The following is a 25,005-nucleotide window of genomic DNA, read 5'->3' as shown; positions in this document are numbered from 1 at the left end:
CATTTCATGGGAAATGGAAAAGTCTATTGTTCCTCCCACTTCCCATTCCTATCTTTCACCCCACAAAAATGTGTGACCTATTTGTCAGATTTTCCCATTCCATACTTCCCCTACAAACATCCCTAATCAGTAATTAGCATTTTTGTTTCTTCTCACTGCAAATGCATGGCTTAATGATCAATACCTTAGAATCCAAAAAGAAAAGACATTACTTAGGTCTTGGCCATAAAACTTCCTTTAATGGCACAAAAACACTACCAAACGGCCCTGGTTTAAAGGTTACCAACTTACCATACAGCAGCCACGATATGCTAAAAGTTTAAAGGTTCCTTTGAATAACATATCATATTCGATTGCAGATACTGGTACACCTTGCAGATGATCAAGCTAATGTGGTAACCGCCAGGATCGGCTAAATTTTTCTAAATGGGTACAGTCAAAGGTGGAAACAGTGGTTAGCAAAAGACCCATCAAGGGAGGAGAGTGGCTCCCAGAATCTAATACATATGATGGTGTAGATCACATGGACAAAGCTGATTCAAACACCTAAATGTTGAGAATTCTTTTCTACCATACTTCATAAATTTGCCATATATTATGGTAACAATGAACAATAAAAAAATAAAGTCAACCCTTGCATATATGCCACTAGATCAAAATTTCAACTGTACATTTACAATTTCCTTGCTAAACTGCTCGTGATTTTACTATCTCTCTAGAAACATATGGCTTGACAAATGGACATAAATTAGCTTACTCTGATATATAGTGGGAGGGCCAAAAAACTTTCAAGATTGGAGCCTCTGAAGATATTCCTAGAAACATATGGCTAGAAAAATATGGCTTGACAAATAGGCATAAATTAACTTACTCTGATATCAAGTGGGAGGGCAAAAAAGCTTTCAAGATTGGGGCCTTCGATGATATTTCAATGGTATCTCCATGTTGAATAGAATGTGACATATGAGAACCATCAACATATATCATACCTTCTTTACTGTACCAGTTCGTATCCATGGATTGATCAGATTTAATAAACCCATGCATCTTAGACTTAGCTGCTCCAGGTGAAACGGGTTCCCTTACCATAAACTGGAGTTCCCGACTGGAACTGGGCATTGTAAATCCTCCTGCTGAGAGCATTGCAGCTGTAGACCCAGCAGCAGTGCAGACTCTGAGCCCACTTGATCGACAGTTCACAAGAGGGTGGCATAACTGGCCATCACCTTTGATTCTGCAAACCAAATTGAGTTTCAGATTATAACAGATAATCATCAAATGCCACCTCTGTGTGAGGAATATTGATCTTCTGGCAGCCTTTTACCTAAATGAGAACCATGAAACTGTGGCTGGACATGGGTGTGCAATAAGAACGTCATTGAGAGCATAGGTTGACAGCAATTGACTGTTTACACGTATTGCTATCCTTGTTAATTTACAAGGAACCATGTGACCCTCGAGAATGTCATCCAACACCTGAAGGAAATCACAGATTAAAAAGATTAAATTAAAGCTTTCCCAAACATGAAAAACTTTCTTCATTGACTACAAAGTAGATATTCATTTTTACAAAGCATGTACCTAATGAAATCACCCCCTCTCCACCCTTATGTCATAAATTAAATAGTTTGCAGCCTTACTTGTTCAAAGTTTTCAGCAGTTGCTGCACAGAGATAGCCAGTGCTCCTGGTAGCATCAAACTCATTACTGAACTCTTCCACCTATAACAAATAAAGACAAAGGATATATGAAAGCAAGCAAGAAAAATCAAGTTCTGTCTTGAACGAAGGGAAGACATTAAAAGCTTAGTCAGGGAACACACTAACCTCCTTGACTTGTGTGGGATCAGAGTTCACTCCTAGAACTGGAATCGAGTCATCCATGAAGTGACTTGCCTGCAAAAGAGTGCCATCACCACCAATAGTGACAACCAGGTCCACATTGCGGATAGGTTGCACTAGATCACTCCGCAAAACAGGCTCCCAGTCAACCGCCTTTCGCCGCAAAATATCTTGACAAAATTTGATTGCATCCATGTGAACCTTACACCTGCTCTCCAAGTAACCTAGAATCTGCAATGTACTCTTATTGAATTACAAATCAAAATACTATATTGAGCCTAATGGTAGGATAATGAAAGTAGGGAAAGATTGCGGGATATTGAAGATATTTCTAGAAGGTTAAGAACAATCCTCAGTTCCATGGAAAAGATAAATGAGAAGCCAACGGTTTAATCTACTTATTTTATGGAAAATGACATAGAATCAACAATCAAATATGTCAATTTCTTTATTGAAAAGAAGAAAAAAAAACAGCTAGTCTAAGTCTGAAATTTTAAATTAATTCCATAATTTGCATAAATGATACGCTGAGCATAAACAATAAGCTTCATCTATCAACAAAGTAAAATTACTTTATTTTACATTAAAACAAACAGAAATGGGAATATCACATGAAATTGAAAGCCCAATATCCATCACCAAATTTTTCCCAAACAAAGATTTAAGTTAAATGGGTTAAGCTCACTGCTAAATATTAGGATGCAGCTACAAGGATCCATCTACTGGACATGCATTCATGGATGCATGATACATAAAGATAAGATACAATATTATTTTGTATCTATTTCCCCATTTCTTGTGATGAAAAAATAAATAACCTGCTTTTTTCTCAGTACAAAAACAAATTCAGCCTTATCCCAAACAAGCAAAGACAAAATATTAAAAATAATAAAAAAAAAAAGAAAAGAACACAGCAACAACACATCTACACGGCAATATCCCACCTAAATGGGGTCGGCCACATGGATTCTAGCCCTTCAAACACCTTTATTTGAGGTCATTCTAGGATCAAGACCTAACTCTGCATGTCTTTCCTCACTACTACTCCTAGGGTTATTTTAGGCCTGCCCCAAGCCCTTTTAGTTCTTTCAATCTAAATCAGATCGCTCCCCCATACTAGTGCATCCCAAGGCCTCCGTTGAACATCATTAGCATGCCACCTCAGATGACTTCCTTGAAGTTTATCATGTATCGGGACAACTCCCAAATCAGCTCTAATATGGTCATTCCTTACTTTATCCTTCCTAATGTTGCTGCACATCCATCTCAACATCCTAATCTCTGTTATACTTAATTAATCTATATGATGCTTCTTAATTGTCCAGGTCTAATATGGTCATTCATTACTACCTTATTCTCAGTAAAAAGGAAAAAAATTATATACGGCTGTAAAACATTGGCGCATGCTAGATAAGTCAAATGACGTCTTTTTACCTCTTGATTTCTTTTCTCTTTGCAACACAAGACACATCAATCTGTTGGCACCGTATCCAGCAGCTCCTACATGACAAAGCCATATTTTGCTACCCTTGTTCATATTCCATCTCACTCAATGCATGACTATGTCCTTGGGAGGAAATACTTCAATTCTACTCCCTGCTTCTCCCTCCTTGGCAAATTCTCCAGCTCTTCTTCAGCTATCAATTTTTGGTTTGGGTCAAGTTCTTTCTTCTTGCTTGTTCTTCACTTTGCTGCTCTGCTACTTAGGCCAGCCAGAGCGTTCTCAGATTCAAATCCTACAGTGGAATTATCCTCATAACACAAGGCTGGATTTTGATTTGCAAAGGACACAAACCTCCGAATAGATCTTGGGGCGTCACCATACTCGCTAGGAGATTTCTTCATAGGGAAGGGCCAGTGACAATGGCATGTGGACTATAAGAGCCAGGCTCTCCTCGGTAAGTGATCCACGAAAAAAAAAATTGAGTGGCCCGGTTATGAAAAGGTAATGTAGGAATGGATTTGACAACCAAACCAGTCCCAAAACTACAGGAACTTTTAGACTAGAGAACAACCAGATTACACCCCACAAACCATTATAATCAGACCAACAGAAAATAGAAGTAATAGTATATAACGATCTCAGAAAACCAGTAGCAAGTAAGTCAGACCAGTAGTAGTTAGATATTAGTTGATCAAATAAATAAAACCAGCAGCAACAGAATGAGGTAACAGTCCCAAATCAATAGCAGGAACCACAGAAACAGAATAGGACAAACCAAAGCAATCGATTCTGGTTCTGTTCTGAAAAAATCACTACAGGACAAAATATGAGAGATTTTGAATATCTCTTTAATGGCTGCACAGAATCAGCCCAGATATGGATCGATCCTTAGTGGGGAATAGGAGAACAATCGATCAGAATTTCAGCCTTAACAAACACTTCTAACAGCTACAGCAGACAGGGCCGATGGTACTTCTACAGAGAATTCTGGGCAGAAAACTTTAAACAATAAATACCTGATTGTAACAGCAGTAGACCTCTGAGAAGAACACTTGAAATTGTTGAAAAAATAATAAAACTTGAGAGACCTCCTGGACTTCTCGCCGCAAGAAGTCGCTTGGATCAAACACCAAACCCAATACCTTGATCAGACACAGGGAAGTTCTCTTGCAGAGAAAGCAGCAACAGCAACCATGTAATTTGTCAAAATCGTGGCTCATTAAAAGAGCCATCATCTTTATTTATAATGATGGGGAGGGTTTACAAGTAATAGTAACTCAGAGTTACTAAATCTGAGTTACTAAAAATTGATAACAAGAAGTTACTAAAAACTGAAAATTAGAATCTAATGAAAATAGAAACTAGTCTAGACAGAAATTAGAAACTAACAATGACTTTAAATTAGAAACTAATTTAGGACTCCAAAATAGAAACTAAATAACTAATTAGTAACCCCATCAGCAGCCCAAACCGTGGGCTGACTTGGACCAGATTTGGGTCGACCCAGTCAGCCACTTGGGTCGACCTTGGTCTTGGTTCTCGTTATGTAAACCCTTGTTGGAACTGCATCAGCTCTCCCCGGCTTGGAAACATTCGACTCCGACGAATGGATAAGGGACATGTAGCGCTCATACAAGTCGGAATCAAGCGTCTTGAAATCATCAGCATGAATCCAAGAACAGTCACTACGGAGACGGCCTTTCCACTTGATAAGAAAAGTGTGATAACCGGTGCCACGGCGGGAGGTCTTGAAATTATCATCCAAGACGTCTTCAATAACTTCAGAAGGGGGTGGCTTCAGTTGAGGCAACCTCAGCATTTGCTCCATGTCTTCATCATCCGAATGATGCCTAACATAAAGGTGAAGATCAGCCACATTAAACACGTTGCTTATGGTCATGTCATCCGGCAGCTCAAGCACATAAGCATTAGGTCCTATACGTTTCAGCACCTTGTAGGGACCCATCTTTCGTGAAGGTAGCATGGTATTGACACCCGTCTGAAACCATTCAGGATTTACTCGAATCATCACCATGTCCCCAGATTTGAACTCCACATAACGCCGATGACAATCAGTAGAAGCCTTATACACCTCATTGTTCAAGGCAATACGTCGTCGAACGTTGGCATGCACCTCAGTGATATGACACAAGAACTCATCAGCTTCAATAGTAACTCGAGCCAGGGGTGGAAGTGACATAAGGTCAATAGGCCGCTTAGGTTGAACTCCAAGCAAGATCTCAAAAGGAGTACGACCTATTGTCCGATTCATTGAGATGTTGTAGGCAAATTTTGCAATGTCAAGAATAGAAGGCTATGTCTTCTCATAGTCTCGAACCAAACACCTCAACAAGTTTCCCAAGCTACGGTTCACCACCTCTGTCTGTTCGTCCATCTGTGGATGAAATGCAGTTGAAAAGTTCAGCTTTGTATTTGTCTTCAACCACAATGTCTTCAAAAAATAACTCATGAATTTAACATCACGGTCAGACACAATACTAGTTGGCAGTCCATGTAGTCGTACTACTTCCTTGAAGAAGAGCTTTGCAACCTGATAAGCATCAAAAGTCTTACGACAAGATATAAAATGAGCCATCTTAGAGAAACAATCCACAACCACCATAATGGAATCATATTGTTCTTTAGTAGGGGTAGTCCAAAAACAAAATCCATGCTAACATCAAGCCAAGGTGCATGAGGAACAGGTAGTGGAGAGTATAAACCTGTGTTTTGTTTTCCTCCTTTTGCCAACTGACATCCACGGCATCTCTTGATCACATGATCGACATCCTTTACAATGCATGGCCAATGATATCGATCAGTCACCTGTGCAAGAGTCTTATCTTTCCTAAAATGTCCTCCTAATCCTCCTCCATGTAACTCTCGTATGATGTGATGGCATAGGGAAAAGTTTGGGATACAAAGCCGTGTGCCAAAGAACAAGTACCCATCATCAATAGAGTACTTTAGGTGCTGCCCACCTTATTGTAACTCCATAAAGACAGTGCTGAAATCAGAATCAGATGTGTACTCACCCCGTATCTGATCTATGTTAATAACATGTGCTGAAAATGTGTTAAGTGTGAGCACTTTTCGGCTAAGTGCATCAGCCACTATATTCTCTTTTCCCGCCTTGTACTTCATAGCAAATACAAACTCCTGCAAGTAGGCTACCCATTTGGCATGTCGGTGGCTAATCGACTTCTATGAGTGAAGGTGCTTCAAGGCCATATGATCAGTGTACAAAATGAACTCCTTACCAATGAGGTAGTGCCTCTAATGGCGTAGCACTTGGACGACTGCATACAACTCCAGATCATAAGTCGAATAGCGCTTCTTGGCCCCATTCAATTTTTTGCTATAAAAGACGATGGGGTGTCCTCCTTGCATTATCACTCCTCCTAGCCCAACATGTGAAGCATCTGTAGCTACCTCAAATACTTTGTCAAAATCTAGTAGGCGTAGGATGGGTGCCTCTGTCATCTTCCTCTTCACAAGAGCGAAGGCTTTGGTCGCTGCAGCTGTCCATTCAAACTTCCCTTTACTCGACTTCATACATTCAGTGATGGGTGCCATAACTGCACTGAAGTTCCGAATAAATCTCCTGTAGAATGAAGCCAACCCATGGAAGCTACGGACTTCGGTTAGAGTCTTAGGTGTGGGCCATTCAATGATGCTCTTGATCTTCTCCGAATCAGCTTCAACCCCCTTTGATGACACTATAAATCCAAGGAATATAACCTTGGGCAGCAGGAAGGAACACTTCTTGAGATTAATGTATAACTTCTCAGCACGGAGTACTCTCAAGACTTGCCTCAAGTGATCCATATGCTCTTCTTGGTTCTTACTGTATACCAGAATGTCATCAAAATAAACAATCAAAAAGCGACCAATGAAGGGACGAAGGACCTGTGTCATCACCCTCATAAAAGTACTAGGTGCATTTATCAGACCGAAAGGCATGACTTTCCACTCATATAAGCCATCCTTGGTCTTAAAGGCGGTCTTCCACTCATCCTCAGAACGGATGCGAATCTGATGATAGCCACTCCTTAGATCTAACTTGGAAAAAACCTTTGCCCCATACAACATATCCAACATATCATCTAGTCGTGGTATAGGAAACCTATACTTGACTGTTATCTTGTTGATAGCACGGTTGTCCACACGCATACACCAAGAACCATCCTTCTTTGGCGTGAGTAAAGCTGGTACTACACAAGGACTTAAGCTCTCCTCAATGAAGCCCTTCTGTATTAACCCATCCACTTGCCGTTTCAACTCGGCATGCTCAGTAGGACTAAGTCTGTAAGCAGGACGGTTGGGTAAAACCGAACCAAGTACCAAGTCAATAGCATGCTTTATGTCTCTCATGTGAGGCAACTCATCTGGGAGATCATCAAGGACTAAGTCAGAAAAATCAGACAGGAGTTCTCTGATAGGTGCACTATACGTTACCTCAGGTTGGGGAGTGACTTCCCTAGTAACAAATGCCATAACCATTCCAGTCTCATGGCTTGTGCGTAAGAACTGTTTGCAAGGAATAGCTAGTAACTCCTTTGTGGGCATAGTTATTACCTTCTTCTCATTGTCAATGTCCTTCTGATTTGACCTTAGGGATTTCTTTCGCCGTATTTCAGCCAGCACATTTACCGGATAGAAAGTTGTAGGAACACCCTTCCACATGAAAGTACATAGATTCTTCTTCCCTCCAACCATGGCATCATTGTCATACATCCAGGGACGGCCAAGCAATACATCTGTGAGTTTCATTGGGATCACATCACACTAAACTTTCTCTTCATATCGGTAAAGTTTCAAAGGAACTAAGCATCTCTTATTCACCTCTAGAGTATTACCATTCAGCAAGGATACCTTATAAGGCTGAGGATGTGGGTCAGCTTTCAAGGTTGCTTTCTTCACAAAGGTTTCAAAAACAACGTTGACACAGCTGTCACTATCAATGATAATCTGACAAGTATGCTCTCCTGACTTCATACGGCTGTAGAATATGCAGTTAAGTCGCCAATCATCTCCTTTGGTTTCAGCCACCAATATGCGAGTAACAATATTTATTCCCTGAGTATCATCCTCATTTGTGTTTTCCATATCATAGTCATATCCACCATCATCGTCATCCTCTAAAGGATAGGGGTAAAGAGCTGACTCATCCTCCTCATTGGAGTCCTCGACCTTAGCTACTGCATTAACCCTCTGCTTATGCGGACAAGACTTTGCAAAATGTCCTACCTCTTGGCAATGGAAATACTATACCTTATTACCACCGGTTATGGGTGCCTTTCCTTTATGATCAGCTCATGGAGGAAAAGTGGACTTTGGAGGTGCTGAGCTACTAGGTTTAGTAGCTGGAAAATTCTTCTTTACCTCCCCAGCTTGGAACCCAAACCTTCTAACTGGTTGTGCTAGAAGCTCCTCTGCTCGTAGGGCCTTGTCAAAACAATCCCTCACTGAGTGCACTTCAACAACTTCGATACCCCTGTTGATTTCAGTTCGCAATCCTAGTCGAAACCGAGATAACAGTTGCCTTTCATTCTCCCTTATGCCTGTACGAGAATAAAGTGCGTCAAACTTGTTCATGTACTCGGCAACAGTCATAGACCCTTAACGAAGAGAGTTTAGCTGGTCTTGTACGCGAGCTCTGAAGTTGCATGGCAAGTATTTATCTGATAACTCAAGCTTCATCTCCTCCCAACTAGTAGGTTCTCTACCACGGTCTTCTAACTCTAGCTCATAGGTCTTCCACCACTCACGAGCAGCCCCAACTAGCTTAGCACGAGCTAGTTTCATCTTCCGTTCCTCAGGTAACTCATAATAGTCAAAATAGTCGTCTAGTGCCACTACCCAATCATAGAACAATTGGGGGTCATATCTCCCATCAAACTCCTTCAGATCGAGCTTAACCTTCTGTGAATCTCCAGAATACCTCTGTTGCACGGGACGCTCAGTCTCAAAATATCCTCTTACATGCTCTTCAACAGTAGGTTGTGCTATCGGAACCCTCTGTGGTGTTCTCAGATTAGGGTTTGCTCTCCTGTTAGTCAACTGAGCAATGACATTCAATGGGGTTTCTACTTCAGGTGTTGTACGTGAATCGCCAGTAGGCTATTGTGGTGGGGTCTCTTCATTCAACAACCTGGTATCTAATTCAGCCTCCAATTCAGTCCGTAAGGCTTGCTGTTCAGCCTTCATCTCAGTCCTCATAGTCTGTAGCATCTCCATAAGAGAAGCTAGGGCCGTGGGGGTGTTGTTCCCAGCCATGCTCTGATACCACTTAATGTAGGAATGGATTTGACAACCAAACCAGTCCCAAAACTGCAGGAACTTTTAGACTAAAGAACAACCAGATTACACCCCACAAACCACTATAATCAGACCAACAGAAAATAGAAGTAACAGTATATAACGATCTCAGAAAATCAGTAGCAAGTAAGTCAGACCAGTAGTAGTCAAATATTAGTTGATCAAATAAATAAAACCAGCAGCAATAAAATGAGGTAACAGTCCCAAATCAACAGCAGGAACCACAGAAACAGAATAGGACAAACCAAAGCAATCGATTCTGGTTCTGTTCTGAAAAAATCACTACAGGACAAAATATAAGAGATTTTGAATATCTCTTTAATGGTTGCACAGAATCAGCCCAGATATGGATCGATCCTTAGTGGGGAATAGGAGAACAATCGATCAGAATTTCAGCCTTAACAGACACTTCTAACAGCTACAGCAGACAGGGCCGATGGTACTTCTACAAGAATTCTGGGCAGAAAACTTTAAACAATAAATACCTGATTGTAACAGTAGTAGACCTTTGAGAAGAACACTTGAAATTGTTGAGAAAAAATAATAAAACTTGAGAGACCTCCTGGACTTCTCGCCGCAAGGTGTCACTTGGATCAAACACCAAACCCAATACATTGATCAGACACAAGGAAGTTCTCTTGCAGAGAAAGCAACAGCAACAGCCATGTAATTTGTCAAAATCATGGCTCATTAAAAGAGCCATCATCTTTATTTATAATGACAGGGAGGGTTTACAAGTAATAGTAACTCAGAGTTACTAAATCTGAGTTACTAAAAATTGATTACAAGAAGTTACTAAAAACTGGAAATTAGAATCTAATGAAAATAGAAACTAGTCTAGACAGAAATTAGAAACTAAAATTTGATTTAGGACTTCAAAATAGAAACTAAATAACTAATTAGTAACCCCATCAGCAGCCCAAACCGTGGGCTGACTTGGACCAGATCTGGGTCGACCCAGTCAGCCACTTGGGTCGACCTTGGTCTTGGTTCTCCTTGTGTAAACCCTTGTTGGAACTGCATCAAAAGGATTCTTCTCCACTACTTTTGCGGTTAGCTGAAAATAAGAATGTTACCATCTGCACTGCAATATGCAACCAAACCTGCTAATCGTGACACTTGAAAACTTCATATTGAAAATGGTGAACAGTAATAACTGTGCAATTCCTATTGTTCTGTCCCAACAAAACGTTTTCTAGTCACCGAAACCATACACTCCGTACATCTTCTAAGGATAAAATGACATATTTTGGATCTGCCAGTCAATCTAGGCCGCATACATCACTCCGTACATAATTCAGCTCCCATAGTGGATGGTATGAATCACGAATTCCCAAAATTTTAGGCCTCCATGTCCAGCAATGACTATAACATTTGCACTCTTTGGGTCACTTTCATCGGGCGCCCAAGCAAGTGCTCTTATAGGGACAGAATCTGCACTAAAAGCAAACCAAAGGCCTTGTATCTTCAGAGCCTTGCAGAAAATTTTCAGAAAGAAACTGTTCCATCATGGCATCCAGCTAGTATTAAACCATGTGAGGATAAAGATGGCCACTCAAGAAATACTCTACCTGTCCCCAAACTTCAACTTTGAGCACCTAAAGACCGGCTCCAGTCTCACAAAAAGAGGATCGGTGCCTCCTAATATAGAACTTTGATTGTACTCACAGAAGGAACCTCCACACTTCCACTGAACCATTTCCCAACAATATGGCTAGATAGCCCATGCAATGTTTGGAAGTGAAATCATAAAGTCAGAAGGTCATCATTTCACATTCCATGCAACTTTTGTCATGTGGGCCAAACATAGGGCGAAGCATAACACAAGCGTCACAAAGCAACATCTTTTGGAAGACAGTAGTAACTTCCAAGAAGCCATAATTTGGCATATTTTGACTTGATGCAGAAATATACTGCATAGAGCTATTGTTTGCTTGCAAACCGCAACATAAGGTTCATTATCCTCGTTGTGGTTAGACAAAGATTGACAAACACCATCAAAATCACTCCTCAACCTAGCGTTATCTCTCGTTCTTTTCTTCTGCAGGGGTATTTTGGCATCTGATATAGGAGCTTACAATCGATGGCTGAAGCATTCTTGGGAGCCTGTCAAACACATAATCAGAATTACATTCTTTTAGCATAGCCTGTTCATTAGTATGCAAGCCAACCCACTACTAGCAAGAAACTGGGTTGAATATTCTGCAAATTCAACAAGGGCTGGAACAAACTGGCTACTGCTGTTTATAACTTTATATTGTCTAAGCCTTCTATTGCCTTCTTCTTTCTAGATCTACCTCTGAGCTTCTTCAATGGAAGTGATTTTCAAAGGCCTTTTCTTTTCTAGGTTTCCCTCTTGGCTTCTTAGATGGATTTGATTCTTCGGGAAAATCTATTCTATGTCTCCCTCTTGGCTTCCTCAATAGAGTTGATTCTTCTGCAACATCTTTTCTAGGTTTCCCTTTTGGCTTATTCAGAGGTGATAAGCCCTCCTCTTTCACATTGACACTTAAGAGGCACAAAATTTGGACCTTTGCCAGTCAGAGGAGCACCTATCTTGTCATCATGTGATACGAAGATTCCAGAGGATGAGCAGCAACAAGCAAGGTACTCACAAGAAATATTAGAGTCAGAACTCTGACAAAGTCTTGGACACCAATCCAATGCCAAAACAAGCCTCCCACATACAAAGTGGGAGATGTGGACTGAAAAAATCTCGAATTTCTAGAATTACTAACCATCTTAGGGATAGTCACAGCGGAAGATTGAGTTGAGTGTATCCCATTAATAGCATTTTCCCCAGGGGAGCTTCCAGTTTCACAACTTATGTAATACCCTACTTCTTAAACCCGGTCTGATTTCACGGTTGACCCGGTTTAACCATGCAGGACCCGAACCGGAGAGAGTTATAGCGGGCTCATTATGGACTATGATGGCAAGGGTGACCTTGAACACCGGCTGGCCCGACGAGTCCGAGCCAGTGCCAGAAGAGATGGGAATACCCAAGCCGTGTACATGCACCTATCATAAGGCCATGTACGGATAAAGCAGATATGTAGACGTATATTAAGGTGCATACGTATATTACACCGTATGCCAATGGTGGGGTTCGCGCCGAGGCCCGAACTCTATCAAAATCCCAAGTTTTGGCCCTCAGGTGGGCGGACAGGTGGGCGCACCCACCCACCTGAGTGACCCATCCATGTGAATTAGTAGTTAATTAAGAAGTATATATAGCATTTATGATTTTCTTTTCTTTTTCATTTATGACACTCGTACGTTGGTGAGGATAGTAAAGAGGAGAGAAAGGAAAGGAAAAAAGAAGAGAAGAGAAGGAAGAGGAAGAAGAGAGGGATTTCATCGGCGCCGAAGCTTGATCTCCCCATTCCGGCGCCGGAGGAGTGATCTTCAACACTAAATCTACATTTAGAGGTAAGCAAAGTTGGGTTCCTCAAACATTCACCATACCCAAGTAAAACCCTTGATTCGAATAGGGTTTCTTGAGATCTTGTAAATCTCCTTTGAAATGATGAGTCTAAGGTTTAATAGATGATTTATGTGTTGAATTGTTGATCTTAAAGGATTTGAAGAGGTATTGACAAGGTTGGAGAAGCATTGGGGATTTGAAGTGATTTTGGGGGTTTGAAGGTGTTCTTGAGCAAAGAAGGTAAGATGGCTTCCCATTCCTTGAATCTAACCTAGATCTAGGTTAGAACCATCCTATAAGACATTGAAAGTGTGAAGAATGGGTTTGGAAAAGCCCCATTTGAATCCCCAAAGAATGGAGGAAGTTGGGAAGAAACAGCAGTTTTCCCGCCAAGACCGGTGGGCAAGACCGGTGGGCCATCTGGCCCGCCTGTGGGCACCCACCTGAGAGGGCAGGGCCCTCGGGCACAACCGGCGGGCTAACCGACAGGCCACCCTGCCCGCCGGTCTTAGCAGGCCCCCTGGCCCAACCAACGGGCCAACCTGCCTGCCGGTCCAGACCGGTGGGCCAAACCGGTGGGCCAGACAAGTGGGCTGTCTGACCCACCTGAGAGGCTCCGAATGTGATTTTTCCGTCCGATTGGGCCCGAATCGGACGTGTGACCTTCTTTTAGGATTTTAAACATGATCGTGTCATTGGATCGTGTTAATTTTGATTCCAAAATGGTGAAGTACTAACCCCGCTCACTCATGTTAGGTTCACCAAATCCTACGCTTCTCACACCGGATCTCACCCGTACCGAACAGGAATCCTTGTATACTACAGGTAAGTGGGGAGAGGACGTTTGGCCTTGTTTCAAGGCATTGTTTGGCATTCATTTAATTGTATCTAGTCTAGTCATGCCATCATGAAAATGCTATGTAGATTAGTCATCCTCACATTGTTATGCATGTGTGCTATGTTTACTTTCTAAATGCCAAGTGATGAGATGCTTATGTGATGAATGTTGACATCATTGTGCATAATGCATTAATAGACTAGATGCCGTAGTCGGCTTAGAAACGAGTGCATTGGTGATCCGTGGTATGGGACGCGGTGGCACTATGCAATCGTACTATTGTCATATAGGAGCATGCGGTTTAGGATTTTCACCATCCCGTGCTACAACCCTTCCCAACAGGGGTTAAGGTGTTGGGTTACCATTTGGGGGGAAGCAGTGGTCGCGGTTGTCGAGTCACTGTGGCGGTTAGACATAACGCCCGGCGGGTCATTAGGATAGTCGGCAACCCCGATGGTACATTCAAGAGGGCCAATCGTACTGCTTTTAAATTGCTGGAGTCAGCACCTTTAATTTCAGTCATTTACTTTTCTGTTGAGAGCCGGTGGACGGCATGTTTTTATTTTTCCGAGTACTCACGGTAGGCCTTCTCCGACAGCCCTATGGGTGTATCGCGGGATGGAGTTCGCGGCTCGTACCCGGAGTATACGCGCACTGTGGCTATAATAGCACTAAACCAAAGACTTAGTAATGTTGCTTAGGTGGATGTGATCTAAAATGTATTGCATAGCATGTAGTGCATATGATTGTGTTGTTGTGTGGACTATTGTGTGGTCCATCTTTCCACTTACTGAGCTAGTGAGTTCATCCCACGTGTGCACCCCTTTTTAGATGATCTTGCAGGTCACACATCTGAAGAGCACGGGGTGGGTCCCACAGTCGAATTCCCCGAAGAGGACTGGTGGGCCCCTGAGGAGATAGAGCACGGCACTGATTGCTCGTGCGAGAGTTGTGTTGCGGGGCCGCAGTTCTAATGCCGAGCTGAGCTCCACTTTTGAGGCTGAGCTGAGCTCCACCATGTGATGCCGAGCTGGGCTCAACCCTTGATGCCGAGCTGAGCTCTAGCCTTTGATACCGAGCCGAGCTGTATACTCTGATTTTTTTATGGTTTCTTTTATGTACTTGATATGTGAATTGTACTTTTATTGTGTAAATATCATGTCTTCGGGCCCACATGTATATAACTATTGTATCACAATTCGGGTATCAAGTATTATGGGAATATTCACAAGTAAACCAAGTCTTCCGCTGATCTGAAAATCTTTTATTAGTTGTGTGTATGTTGTGGTGGAATACAGTATCAGATGATCCTGGCAGGTTTGAGTTAACCGGTGTTAACCCGGTCACTGGCCCGATTCAGTGTGAACGGAGTGTGACAACTTAATCTTATGATTCTTGGCTTGTAATATCGGTTTCCCGATCGGAGATCCATGAATCACAGACGGTATCTCCCCATGGCCTTTCACCTATTAAAGCGATCTTCCTTCTCAATGCCCGAGCATCCATCCAATGCATTCTTTTCAATACAGCACTTTCCATTCCTTTAAGAAAGTGTTTGCAGCAGCCAACCGTTCGATGTCACACATACCCCAAGCTTCTTCACCCATCTCTCCACGAAGCTTTGAAATCATGTCAATTGCTCTAAAATGACTCTCAACAGAATAATCAAACACTGAAACAGTGACACCTGAAACATCTTGATCCACGGTAAATCCTATCAACCCCTGCCCCCTCCCTACCCGTAGATTTTGTCTTAATCTTCGTTCCCCCTCGATCCTTTTCAATTCCACACTTGCTGCCATTTTCTTTCCCTTCTTACAAAGTGATTCTTCAGAAGTTAAAAGGTCTTCTTCCATTTCCTGGAGACTGCTTGGAAAAGAGACAGTTACCAAAGATTTGAACTGGACCAGTAAATGCAGATGAGTACCTCTGAGAAATCCTCCAGAATGGTGGTTTTTGGTCAATGAAGCTGGGGATAGAGAAAGAACAACTCTTGCAAGAACCCTCTAACCTCGGACATCCTTCTAAATCATCAATGCGAAAGGAATGGAAAGAAGTACCACACAAAGCCAAAAATGAAAAATGGACTTGATGTGAATATCATCTAGTTCACATCAATTTAGAGTTCCAACCAAAAACATTGATTCACCTATCTTGCCTCACTTCTCCTCCATTTAATACTCAAGTTGACACCAGATTGTTAATTAATATCAGACAGATAACAATCCATGAACCACACAAATGATACAGGTCCCCTCTTTTCCATACGTGCATTCCTAGAACCTGTACCATAAGTCTCAGTTGTCATTTACGTACTATATATACTATATATATATATATATATATATGTTCTCAACCAATTATAGAGGGATTGTCCTTTTCTATTTCTTGCTGATGACATGATTTTCCTCTGCAATAATGTAGAGTAGGTGGATTCCAATGTAGAACTACGGAGAGATGTTGTTGGAAAAAAAGATTCCTAGATTGAATTGGAACAAAAACAGAATACGGAAGCAACTTGAGTATAAAATATTAGTAGGAGAATAAATAATTGCAACATATTGGTCACAGGTTCAAAACTTGGAAACAGCCTCTTCTACAAAGCAGAGGGTAAGGCTGCGTACACTTGCCCCTCCCAGAACCTGCAGTGGCGGGAGCCTCGTGCACTGGGTTGCTCTTTTTGTTTTTTTTTTTTAATAAACAAAAAATATTTAGTATTGATGGTGAATAGACACCTGAATGCCATTTCTGTCATCTTGGTCTGGTAATCAAGATAAAGACTGAGAATTCAAAGGGATGTTGTCCATTATTAGATCAAGGTGCGCAAAGTAGAGAGAGACTTTTGGAGTGTTGCATTACTGATGCAGAAAAGAATATAAAAATGGCTACCTGATGAATATTGATAAGGTCTTAGATATAGCAGAATGGAAGAACAGGATTTGTATAACCAGACTCATATTGACGTACTGGAGTTACATTAGGGTATGTTGGAGCTTAGGCCATCCAAATATTTATCCACTTTAAATTGGTTGCTTAACCAAATGACTGAAATGCATAATACGAATGAAGATCTTCCCAAGCTAAAACTCGAGGCACAAACTATCAATTATTTTGGGATTAATTTTATCAACTGCAAAATAATTACACAAGGGAAAACTAAGTGCTGAACGCTATTATTTAAAGTACAAAAGCTCAATACCTGATGTTCATTTGGAGAACACCAGGCTCCATGAGAACTTTTTTTCCTACAAACAGTTGCCCCTGAGAAGTCTGCTAGCTAGCTAGCAAGCTGGTAGGGAAAGAGAATTGGCTAAAATTCCATGTAAAGGTTGAAAGCGTTAATCATATGTTCATACCTTTTTTCACATCATCAATTTCTCCAAGAGCATATAGGGTCTGACAATATCTCCAGTTTAGTGTCTATTGAGTGAGACCAAGGCACTCAAGGGAAACATCTTCACATGGGTTTTCTCTTTTTCTGCTCACCAGTTCTGAAAGAAACCACATATCCTAAGTCTGAGAGAAATCTCACTTTCTAGAATACCATATCCCACAGAAACACCTAGATTCTGTAATGATTATTTGTATATAGCATACAAAGTAAGATTATACATCATTATTTAAATACAGGGAGCACACACAGTCAACTTATCAGGAACGGCAAAAGAAAAGAAATTGATGTAATTTCTCAATTTTCTCTTTTTCCAAGAAAAGGGAAACTTGGGTTAATCGCAATTGAACTGACATTCAAAAGTTATAAGTATACATTATTTGAAATTGCTTAACGGTAAGCACATCCATTTGAAAACCGTTCATTCATGAGTCATGATTAGTAAAAACTCTTCCATGGTAGTTTGGATTGTCACTCGTTCATCCATTATTCATTATCAGTTTCCTTATTCAAAGGTATTTCCATGTTATGAAAATACCTCCAATTACAGTTGACCGAGAACAAAACACTAATCATCCAAAGAAGGAACTTTCGCGATTAAGAAAGAACTCCAATCATCTTAAAATGAAAAACGAAACACACAATACATTAAACACATTGGAAGGAGAATCAGCGATGCTGGTGCGAGAATGATAACTACCTGAGGGTTTCTAACCCGAGAAACGCCATCCGAACACCTGGGTTGATAGATGTTCCCGGGCTTCAGCAACACAAGCAATCTTCGTCTCGACATTTTCTCCTCCTCCTCCTCCTCCTCCTCTCTCTCTCTCTATGTCGAGGCTGTTGGTATTCAAGTCTTTGAAGTCACAATTTTCCCCGTTCTTCTATTTCGGTGGATCCGTTCCCATTTGTGTTGGGTTTGTCAACTTGAGTTGGTTATCTAGGAACATGAAAGGGGAAAAGAACGGATCCCTTGTTCCGTGGCCCATGCCCTTAGACACAAGGAGGAGAAATTACGCCGTCACCATCTAAAACCTCAAAACCGCACCGTCTTTATACACATGTGCGCAACTCCGAACCCTCAAGTTCCGGAGAAAGCCCAACCACATCCGAAGGCTGGGAGCACGAGGGGCTGGGCACGCACCCCAACACCTAAGGATCAAGGTGCTCCTAATTGCTGGATGCACATTGGGGTTCTGACGTTGGAGAGGATCTAAATCTTGTGCGCCCCTCATTGGTTTTGTGTTGTAGGGCCACACAACTAGGACATTCTTTACCCATGAATTTAAATTAAAAGGAAAAAATGAAGGTATTGACTTGCATTTATCTATGCCTACACATAGCCACATAGGCAGGTGTAAAAAGACTATGCTACCTATGCCTCATTTGCTAAAGAAGTCTTCGTGCGTCCACCCATTGGTCATTGGTCTACGCATTGGCGCATTCGCCGAGCAAACGCATAGCATTCTCTTTCCTAATTAAAAATTATGAAAAACAATCTTGCCAAGCTACATGATGCCTGTGCCTGGAGATAGTGGGGAGAAATGACATATGCCCCCCCCCCCCCAAAATATGAAAATCCCACCCATATTGATGCCTCGTCCATTATCATTGGCCCACAATCGTGTAGGGGCCACGCAGTTTGGCAGAGATCCCCTGTCTTTTAAAATTGTACTTTTTGAAAGAAGAATGATGTCAAACTGTGTGGTTCTACCACACATAGCTATTAAGATTATTTGGTACAGTCACCTCAGTACGTAAAGGATAAAGATTAAGCGTAAGAGATTATCTGGGAACTAAATTAAGAATAATAATAGGGTTTGGAGAGGAGCGAAGAAACATAAATGCAGTAAAGTAAGGGTGTCAATGGACCGGGTTTTTTAAGACCCCAGCCCAACCCTTCTTAACTCAACCCAAGCCTTGATAGCGTAGCCTTAGGTTGGGCTAGGATATCTTAGTCTAGGCCCAATCCTGTCAGGTTTAGCCCAACCCGGCCCAACCTTGATTGGGGGTGGCTTAATCCAATCCATCCTAGCCCATTATTATTGGTTACTTGGTTGCTTGATCTTGATGCATTGCATATGCCAAAGACCAAAGTTTTCATATACATGCAGATTGTGGAAAACGAATGACTTTTTGCAGACATTTTTCTATAGGTACCCATTTATAATTATTAACATATTTATATTATTATATACTTAATATATAGGGTTGGATTGGATCGGGTCAGGTTGAGTTGGGTTGAGACTAGGGGTGCAAGTTTGGCCCTGACGGTCCAAACCTGCCCTTGGCCCGCCCTAATCCCGAACAAATACCGATCCGAAATTTTTTGCCTTGAGGGCCGGCCTGACCCAACCCTGAAATTTTTGACCCTGAGTCAGGGTCAGGGCGGGGTAAGGGTTGATGTTTTTGGCCGGCCCAACCCGCCTTGAACCCAACCCTGATTTTTTTACCCTCACTTTTGGCCCTTGATGTTGACCCTTGTTGTGACATTGATGTTAACCCTGAATTTAACCTAATTTTATATATTGTTTGACATTGAGTCATTGACACCTCAAAACTCCTAATATATCTTCTCACCGATCTCAAATTATTTGCCTTATTAGGATGATCTCTTTGTTTATCATGACAAATAATTGAAATTTATTTGATTATTTGTTTTCCTCTTTGTTTACTATAATAGTTGGAGTTATTTGTATTGTTTAAATGTTTGCTTTAGGATGTTCTCCTCATGATAAGTAATTTGTAACTTTGTATTTTAATCTCCTCTTTATTATGAATATTTTTTTATTATTAAGTTATTTCATATTTTGTAGGCTAGGGTTAGGGTCAAGGTATGCCCAACCCTTGATGGCGAACCAAGGTCAGGGTCAGGGTCATTCCGATCTGACCTTGAAAAATCAGGGCCAATCAAGATGGATAAGGGTTGCATTGAACCCTAAAGGGTAGGCCAGGGTTAAAGTTTTGCGGTCCTAAGGCAGGGTCAGAGCGGGTTTGAGCCCAATTAAAGGGACTCAGGGTTGGACTAGGATTTGAAGAAACCCAACCCAACGCGACCCTGTTGCACCCCTAGTTGAGACCTCAACCAAGACCTAACCCAACCCGACCTCAGGCTTGAAATTCTCAACCCTAACCCACCCTATGGGCTGAATCTCAACCCAAACTCTATTCGGGTGCAGGACGAGCTAAGACAGGTTCCAGATAGATCGGATTTTTTTGACATCCCTAGTAGAAAGTGATAATCATTACCGACATAAAATACTTACACTCAACTTTTGAAAGACCACAGTTAAAGAGACTACTCTTTAAAAGTGAATAAAGTAAAGAGCCTGACGAAATTCAATATGCAAACGAAATTCATTTAGTATAAACAGATCAACCTGCAGTTGCTATTGTAATTTAGTTTTAGTGGGAATTGCACCAACAAAAAATTTAAAGAAAAGTGACAAACTTGGGATGAATTTTCAAACCCCAAGTAATACGCCACAGATAAGACAAATCCAAACTCAAAGAAGTAATACTATGATTAATAAAAATTTGGCACCCACCTTAGTAGAAAGGTCCCTGATCTAGTAAAACGGTAAACCCAATCATTTGAAATATCATAAGCACTTAAATAAATGTGTCATATGGCCTTATATATAGTGGAAACTTTTGTAATCATCATACCTTACATGATTGCATAATTAATTACAAAATATTTTAAATTTAGATATTAAAATTTACCTTACTGTGCAACTATTTTTCTTAACTTATATATGGTTGCACTAGAAATTAAAGGGAGGGAAGTGAAAAAATTTCAAGAATTATTTCTGAATTTCTGATGGTGGTGGTGGTGGTGGTGGCATGGTGGTGGGATATACTGGTAGGTATACCATCTGTAGAAGAAGGGTGGTGTTTTATTTTTTGGGTTTTTTACATCAACCTCTCATGTTGTTTGCCAAAATTACATAATCCCCCATGAAAGTCAACAAGTTACATTTAAACCCACAAAATTGACATTGTTAGCATCTTATTTGGGTTAAGCCGTTAGTTTCATTGAAACAATTTGAAAACCCCAAAAAGCCCTCATATAACTTTATCCCAACAAATCCATCTTCCCGTTTTCTATGTTACTGGTTTCTTCTGTCTGCAAGCCACGAGCAACAAACACCTCTCCGACGAAGGTTCTCCTCTCCGATAGTGCTAGGTTTGATTTCTTCCTCCTCTCTCTTCTTCTCTCTTCTTCCTAAGCGAGAGAGACCAGCCACTGAAGAGAGGACCGTCTTTGAAACCCTCTCCGCCATCTTCTTCTCTCTTCTTCCTCCTTTGCAAATCGAGTGATGAAAGCGTTATAACAAATGCCAAAGCAGTAATGCTATCAAGGGCAGGGAGGATTTGGCATAACCAATACCTATTGATGTGAAGACAGCCTCCCCAAGCGGATGGAGAGGGTTCTCTTCTTCCTCCTCCTCGTAAGTTCAATAAGACTAATTTTCAAAATGGACGGAGATAAAAACCTAACATAATCCATGAACTTGACCACAAAATTAGGACTTTAAATAATAATAACAAATCGTCCAATGGTGTGGGGAAAAAAATCACAAGCTTTAACAGATGAGATCATGAAATGTAGTAGAAAAAAGCAAGAAAAATAAAAGGATGAAAGCAGAATAAGAAATTTACCATTTCTCTTCGTCCCATGAAAGACGAAACTGTTGAAAGGAGAGGAAGAAATAGCCTGAATCTGAGCCGATGAATAGAGATGAAGAGACAAGAGAAAGAAGAGAGAGGAGGAAGAAATCAAACCTAGCACCACTTGGTCTCTCTCACTGAACAGAGACGAAGAATGAAAGGGAGCAGAATGGCGATTTTGACCTGAAATCCATAACAATTGAGATCCACATCCTCTGTTCATCGCTCGCCGTTGGATTGGATAATTCCACGTGTCAACAATCGAAGACCTCTCTGTCGGTCTCTGCGGGATCTCGTCCAGGGACAACCGCCCACCTTCGTGGGAGACCTCGCCTGAAAAACCCACCGGAATAACAGCTCCTCTCCACCGTAGGGCGTTCTCCAACGTCATCCTCCTTGGGCTTGTAAGGGTTGGTGAGGGTTTTGGGTATATAAGAGAAGAGAGTGTCTTTAAAAGGGTTAGGGGCAATTTCGTCAATTAAAATTCAAAACAAACACTTCTCTAACGGTGTCAACTTTATGGGTTTAAATGTAATTTTTTGATTTTCAAGGGGAATTATGTAATTTCGGTAAAAGACAGGGGAGGTTGACGTAAATCACCCTTATTTTTAATATGAAATCACTGCTTTTCTCATCAAATGAATCATGTGCACATTAAAGAGTCAAATGAAATTAACCATGAACTCCTTTAAATAATAATAATAATAATAATAATAATAATAATAATAATAATAATAATAATAATAATAATAATAATAATAATAATAATAAATAAATAATAATTTCAATTTTAAAAGTAAGACAACTCCTCAGCTATTTTAGAATTTTTATTTTACTGAACTAAGGTGCATAAATCAAACCAAATAATTTTTGAAATAAAATAACCCCATGAAATTGAAATAGAGATCATACCAAATTCAGGCATAAGTAAGTATATTTCATCGATAGTATATATACCAGCAAGAGCGAAACCAAACTAATAAGGTGTTTGATCTACAAAGTCAAACCAAAACCTATAACCATTGGTATGATCGGTTTTAATCCGTTATCGTTTGTTTTTTTTATTTTTATTCTTATATGTTTTTTAATTTATGGTTTTTATCATTATATTATGGATTTGGTCTCGGTTTTTTTTTTATTATTATAATTTAAATCTATAAAAAGGTGTAAAAAAAATTGAATTTTTATATTTTTTATCAGGATTTTTTGCCCTGAATTTTATCAGATTCTCCGGTTTCAAACCCTTAATATAGTTTTTAAAAACTAAAGTCTTTACTGAACCGACAATGAGTTCCATCGATCAGTTCAGTTCAATCTTTTCAGTTTCCTTTGATCTGCTACCAATACCTAATTACATTCCCATAGTTTCTCACTTCTTTGAACATATTTGAATATTTAGACAATATCTCTATATTAATGTTAGAATTATGAATGTTACTTTAATAATATTCTAATGGTTGACAATCTAAGTTCGTTTTTTTCGTCATTCTCCTCATAAAAAATGCGAAAAGAAGGGCTTGGTGATTTAAGAATATTCCTCTCTCTCTCTCTCTTTCTTAAGCTTGGATTATTTGTAAGGGCAATTTAAGGAAAGAAAGTGAAGATTTTCAAACTTAAAGAAAATAACTTTTGTAATCATTACCTCGCATAATTATATCACTAATTTTTATTGTTTCTTAGGGAAAGAGATAGATACCCAGTCTAGTGATTCCTACACCAGTGTGTAGGATCAATGAGAATGCATGCTGGAATATCAACATGGATGTAGTTTTTATTTTATAGGGGGTAAGAAAGTAATTTCATGAGCTATTGTGCCTGAGTATAAGAACCATGCGACTAAGTAGCATGGTTGGAGAGGAGCCAAATCCTGATGGAGGGAGTAGAATCAGGTCATATCTAGATGTTTTATTGGTCAAATGATTTTTTCGAGGAAAAAGGAGTTTGATCCACAATGATTGGATTAGAATGAGAGACCTCTCATGTACGTGTAAGGCATTGGTAAAGAATGAAAGCATAAAGAATTAGAATCAAGCCAAATTCCTGGTAGACCTTATACAATTCTTAATCAGATATTTCAAAATTTTAACTCAGTGGATGATTCTCTAAAATTAAAATCTGGTTTTCCAACTATGCTATATGGTGCACAATAATATCAACATCATATATGTCAAATTAATAATAATTAAATTATATATTTAATGAAGACTGAGCAGAGAGAAAAAAAAAAACACATGTTTCAAGGAGATATTTAATAGGGAGTGAGAAAAAAAGAGGAGATTCCTTTCTGAAAAAAAAAAGGAGAAATAAAATATTTCTCTTGGCGGTTGGCTGCGTCAAAAGAAGATATTTGTATAATTCACCACTTTTGAGCCACTTGGAGGGTTGATCTTAGTGGACCCAATAGTAGTTTTGGTTATACTTTTTCATGACAAAAGGTAGTTGCCTGCATATAGATCTCGTGGGATTAGTCACAAGTTGAAGTTCATTTGGCCCGCACTGTATTGCTAAAGTTGAATTTTGAGTCAGTTTTCGTTTTCGAAACTTCACAAATTAATTAACGACTAATTTGAGCAATGATACAAGGTTCTCAAAACAATTAACCGGTGAGGCCGTGGGGTTGATATATTATTGCTCTTTCCCTCTCATTTAAAAGAGGAAGAAAAAAAAAAGCTGTATACAGACTGTACATTTTATTTATTTATTTATTTTTGGGTAAAACTGTTTACACTCTGCCGAGACACAACACAATGTGAAAAGACGATCATACCCCAAGGTCAATGTCACTGCCATTGGCCTGTATGCTGGCATACTAACCACATAATCAGGTAATGATCACTCACTTAAAAACCTTCTTGATCACAATTTTTTTTTTTAATTCATGCAAAACTTCCCACTGAAGTTAATAATTTCTAACTCTATTAGAAAAGCTTAATATATTTTTAAGTATAAAATTTTTGAAAAAAGAAAATTACCTATTTACGTGTGTCCGCACCTAGACACAGGTGGATACAAAAAAACTACGTTGCCATTCTCTCTATGCGTTGAAGGTGTCTTTGTGTGGTTTTTTAT

General features: G+C 40.2%; 1 protein-coding gene across 2 annotated transcripts; it reads right to left on the bottom strand.

Moving 5' to 3' along the window:
- Nucleotides 1–614: 614 nt before the first annotated feature.
- Nucleotides 615–18,214, bottom strand: LOC122064181 (NADH kinase-like). Of its 2 annotated transcripts, XM_042627892.1 has the most exons (6): nt 17,963–18,214; nt 17,228–17,362; nt 1,827–2,072; nt 1,641–1,721; nt 1,325–1,476; nt 615–1,234 (listed from the first exon to the last, which is right to left on the bottom strand). In XM_042627892.1, the coding sequence occupies exons 3-6, from the start codon at nt 2,034–2,036 to the stop codon at nt 868–870; spliced, it is 810 nt and encodes a 269-aa protein (XP_042483826.1). In that variant the 5' UTR covers nt 2,037–2,072; nt 17,228–17,362; nt 17,963–18,214; the 3' UTR covers nt 615–867. The 2 variants fall into 2 exon arrangements, with proteins under 2 accessions (XP_042483826.1, XP_042483825.1); XM_042627891.1 differs by lacking the exon at nt 17,228–17,362.
- Between the last annotated feature and the right edge of the window lie 6,791 nt (nt 18,215–25,005).

The sequence above is a fragment of the Macadamia integrifolia genome, unplaced genomic scaffold (genome assembly GCF_013358625.1).
Source record: "Macadamia integrifolia cultivar HAES 741 unplaced genomic scaffold, SCU_Mint_v3 scaffold155, whole genome shotgun sequence".
NCBI classification, from domain to species: domain Eukaryota; kingdom Viridiplantae; phylum Streptophyta; class Magnoliopsida; order Proteales; family Proteaceae; genus Macadamia; species Macadamia integrifolia.
Note: the sequence above shows the minus strand (reverse complement) of the source record. Positions and strands in the feature narration are given on the sequence as shown.